This window comes from Sander lucioperca, chromosome 3 (assembly GCF_008315115.2).
Source record: "Sander lucioperca isolate FBNREF2018 chromosome 3, SLUC_FBN_1.2, whole genome shotgun sequence".
In the NCBI taxonomy this organism is placed as follows: Eukaryota; Metazoa; Chordata; class Actinopteri; order Perciformes; family Percidae; genus Sander; species Sander lucioperca.
Genome location: NC_050175.1, coordinates 5,072,680 through 5,075,179, shown reverse-complemented (window position 1 = coordinate 5,075,179; position 2,500 = coordinate 5,072,680). Strand labels below are relative to the sequence as shown.

At 43.6% G+C, this 2,500-nt stretch overlaps 1 protein-coding gene across 1 annotated transcript in view; it reads left to right on the top strand.

Annotated features, from left to right (window-relative positions):
- Positions 1–1,323, top strand: part of LOC118494778 (WD repeat-containing protein 88-like) — an 8,350-nt gene extending 7,027 nt beyond the window's left edge. Inside the window, exon 7 of the mRNA XM_035999892.1 lies at positions 1,065–1,323. Coding sequence (XP_035855785.1) covers positions 1,065–1,323 — 259 coding nt within the window. The remainder of the gene's footprint in view (positions 1–1,064) is intronic.
- The last annotated feature ends 1,177 nt before the right edge of the window (positions 1,324–2,500 follow it).

Sequence of the window (2,500 nt, the reverse complement as noted above, 5' to 3'; positions counted from 1 at the left end):
ACACACACACACACACACACACACACACACACACACACAGATATATATATATATACACAAACACACACACACACACACACACACACACACACAGATACACACACACACACAGATATATATACACAAACACACACACACACACACACACACACAGATATACACACACACACACACACACACACACACACACACACACAGATATATATACACACACACACACAGATACACACACACACACACACACACACACACACACATACACACACACACACACACACACACACACACACACACACACACACACACAAAGATATATATATATATACACACACACACACACACACAGATATATACACACACACACACACACACACTGCGTGGCGTGAGCGTGTCAGCTGCGTGGCGTGTCCGTTTTTATTTCGGCTCCCATGGTAACAGGTTAGTGCTTACACACTGCCTGCGTGACACAACTTCTCATGCACGGCTCGAGCCGCGCCGAAAATGCGTGCATGCCGACGCCTATTTTTCACGCCACACGCCAGCGTGTTGGAAGCGTTTCCAGGCAAATAAATATAAATAAAATAAAGATATAAATGTCATTTAAAAAACAATAATAAATAAATAATCGATTTTTTAAATATTGCACCTGTCAATCCAGAAGGAAATATTCTGGAGCCTATTTAGCCGTCAATCCTGCCGACGTTGTCTTTGCTGTAATCAGATCAGAATATATTTATGTTTATGTTTATGAGAAAGATCCGTGTGTCCAGACAAGACTAGCAGCAGCAGCGCCGCGTCAGACACCTTTCTGAAAGACATAGAAAACGCCACGCAGCCGCCACGCAACAGAAACGCCACGCTCACGCCACGCAGCCCTACGTAACCCTAACCCACGCCACCAGTGTGCAGGATCCTTAGTCGACTAACACTCGTATGATGCAAATACCCTTAAACTGAGAAGTTAAGATTTGTAAATTTGGAGAAAATGCCCTTAGAACTCAAACAACCACTCACAGTTTTTAATTGTGTCTTCCTGTGTTGTTTTGTCTCTTTCTGTCCCCCAGTAACCACGGCAACGTGGTCTCTGACTGCTGCTTCTCCACCAGCGGGTACTTCCTGTGCACGGCGTCGTGGGATAAGAGTTTAAAGCTGTGGGACCTGCAGGCCGGAGGGTTCCGGTCTCAGGGCGGGACGGCGCTGCAGAGAGGCCACGAAGGCAGCGTGAGTTCCTGCAGCTTCTCTGCCGACGGTAAGTCCTCGGAGGTCTTAGAGAGGTTTAAAAAGCTCTCTCCAACGTCTGTCATAATGTTGTCAGACACTTAGAAAGAGTAAGATCCTTTAACACTAGAAGTGCCGGAATTCCATAACTACTAGAACTGCCGTGAGCGGTTTTGACCGCCAGATTCCAAACTCTATAATCTCTCATGATAAATACCTAATTGCATATTGTATTATGTATTGTGTTAGGATATCTTTAGAAAAACGTAATAACACCGAAATGTACATTTTTACGAGTTTAATTATACATTTGAGTAGTAATACGTGTTTCAATTATTTATATCATGGCATAGTAAACCGTAATTATTTCATACATTCATATCCCGAAAAATATGGTGTGGAAATTCATTCAACTTAACTCATAACAGCCAAATAACAATTATAAGTATCTTATTTGAACATTTAGCTATAACGTAACCTGGCACTGCCTCTGTTTTGGCGTCTGCTGCGGTGCGCAGCGCTGCTCGGACCGTGAGCCGCGGCCCTTTTTTCCTCCATAAACTCCGCTCTCAGCTCTCTGCCAGTTGCTGCATAAACTCCCTCCGGACAATTTTACTGCTGGTGCACTCCTTGGAGAGGATGTGTGCAATGATTCCAGCCAGTTCGAGGATGTATAAAGTTATGTGAACATGTAAACAGCCACCTTCCATCTACGTGTACGGCGCCTTTCACAGAGCGAGCGCCCGGTGTTTGCCTTCTGATTCAGAACAGAGTGCCTCCACGCCGTAGTAGCCTACGTTACCGACTCTGGCTTTGCCTTCGGCCCATCGGTGGTGCCCACACTTGTTACTCGAGACCGCTAGTTACGTTGCTCTGACAAAGACTATGGTAGTTACTAAGCAACCAAGATGCATCTTCAACCGCGCGAAAAATTAAAAACAAATACCGCGAAAATCCGAGCAGTCAATATGACCGTGTATGGCCGAAATAGGTAAAAGTGACTGTATTTTCTTTGCCTTTTGTGTAATGTATATAAAAACAATTTTAAATTAAAATACAGACTCTTTTAGGAAAAGTCAGGCAGCAGCAGGATTGTATTTTTTTATTCAGCAAAGTTATTACACATATACATTTCAAAACGGTCAAAATGACCGTCATGGCCGTTCTAGTGTTAAACATAGAAACACCCGCAAACTGTGTTTGCTAAACCCACCAGACTCCCTGTAAATAAACAGTCATTTTAGCATCGTAAAACACACTTTATTCAAAGTCGACAGAAATA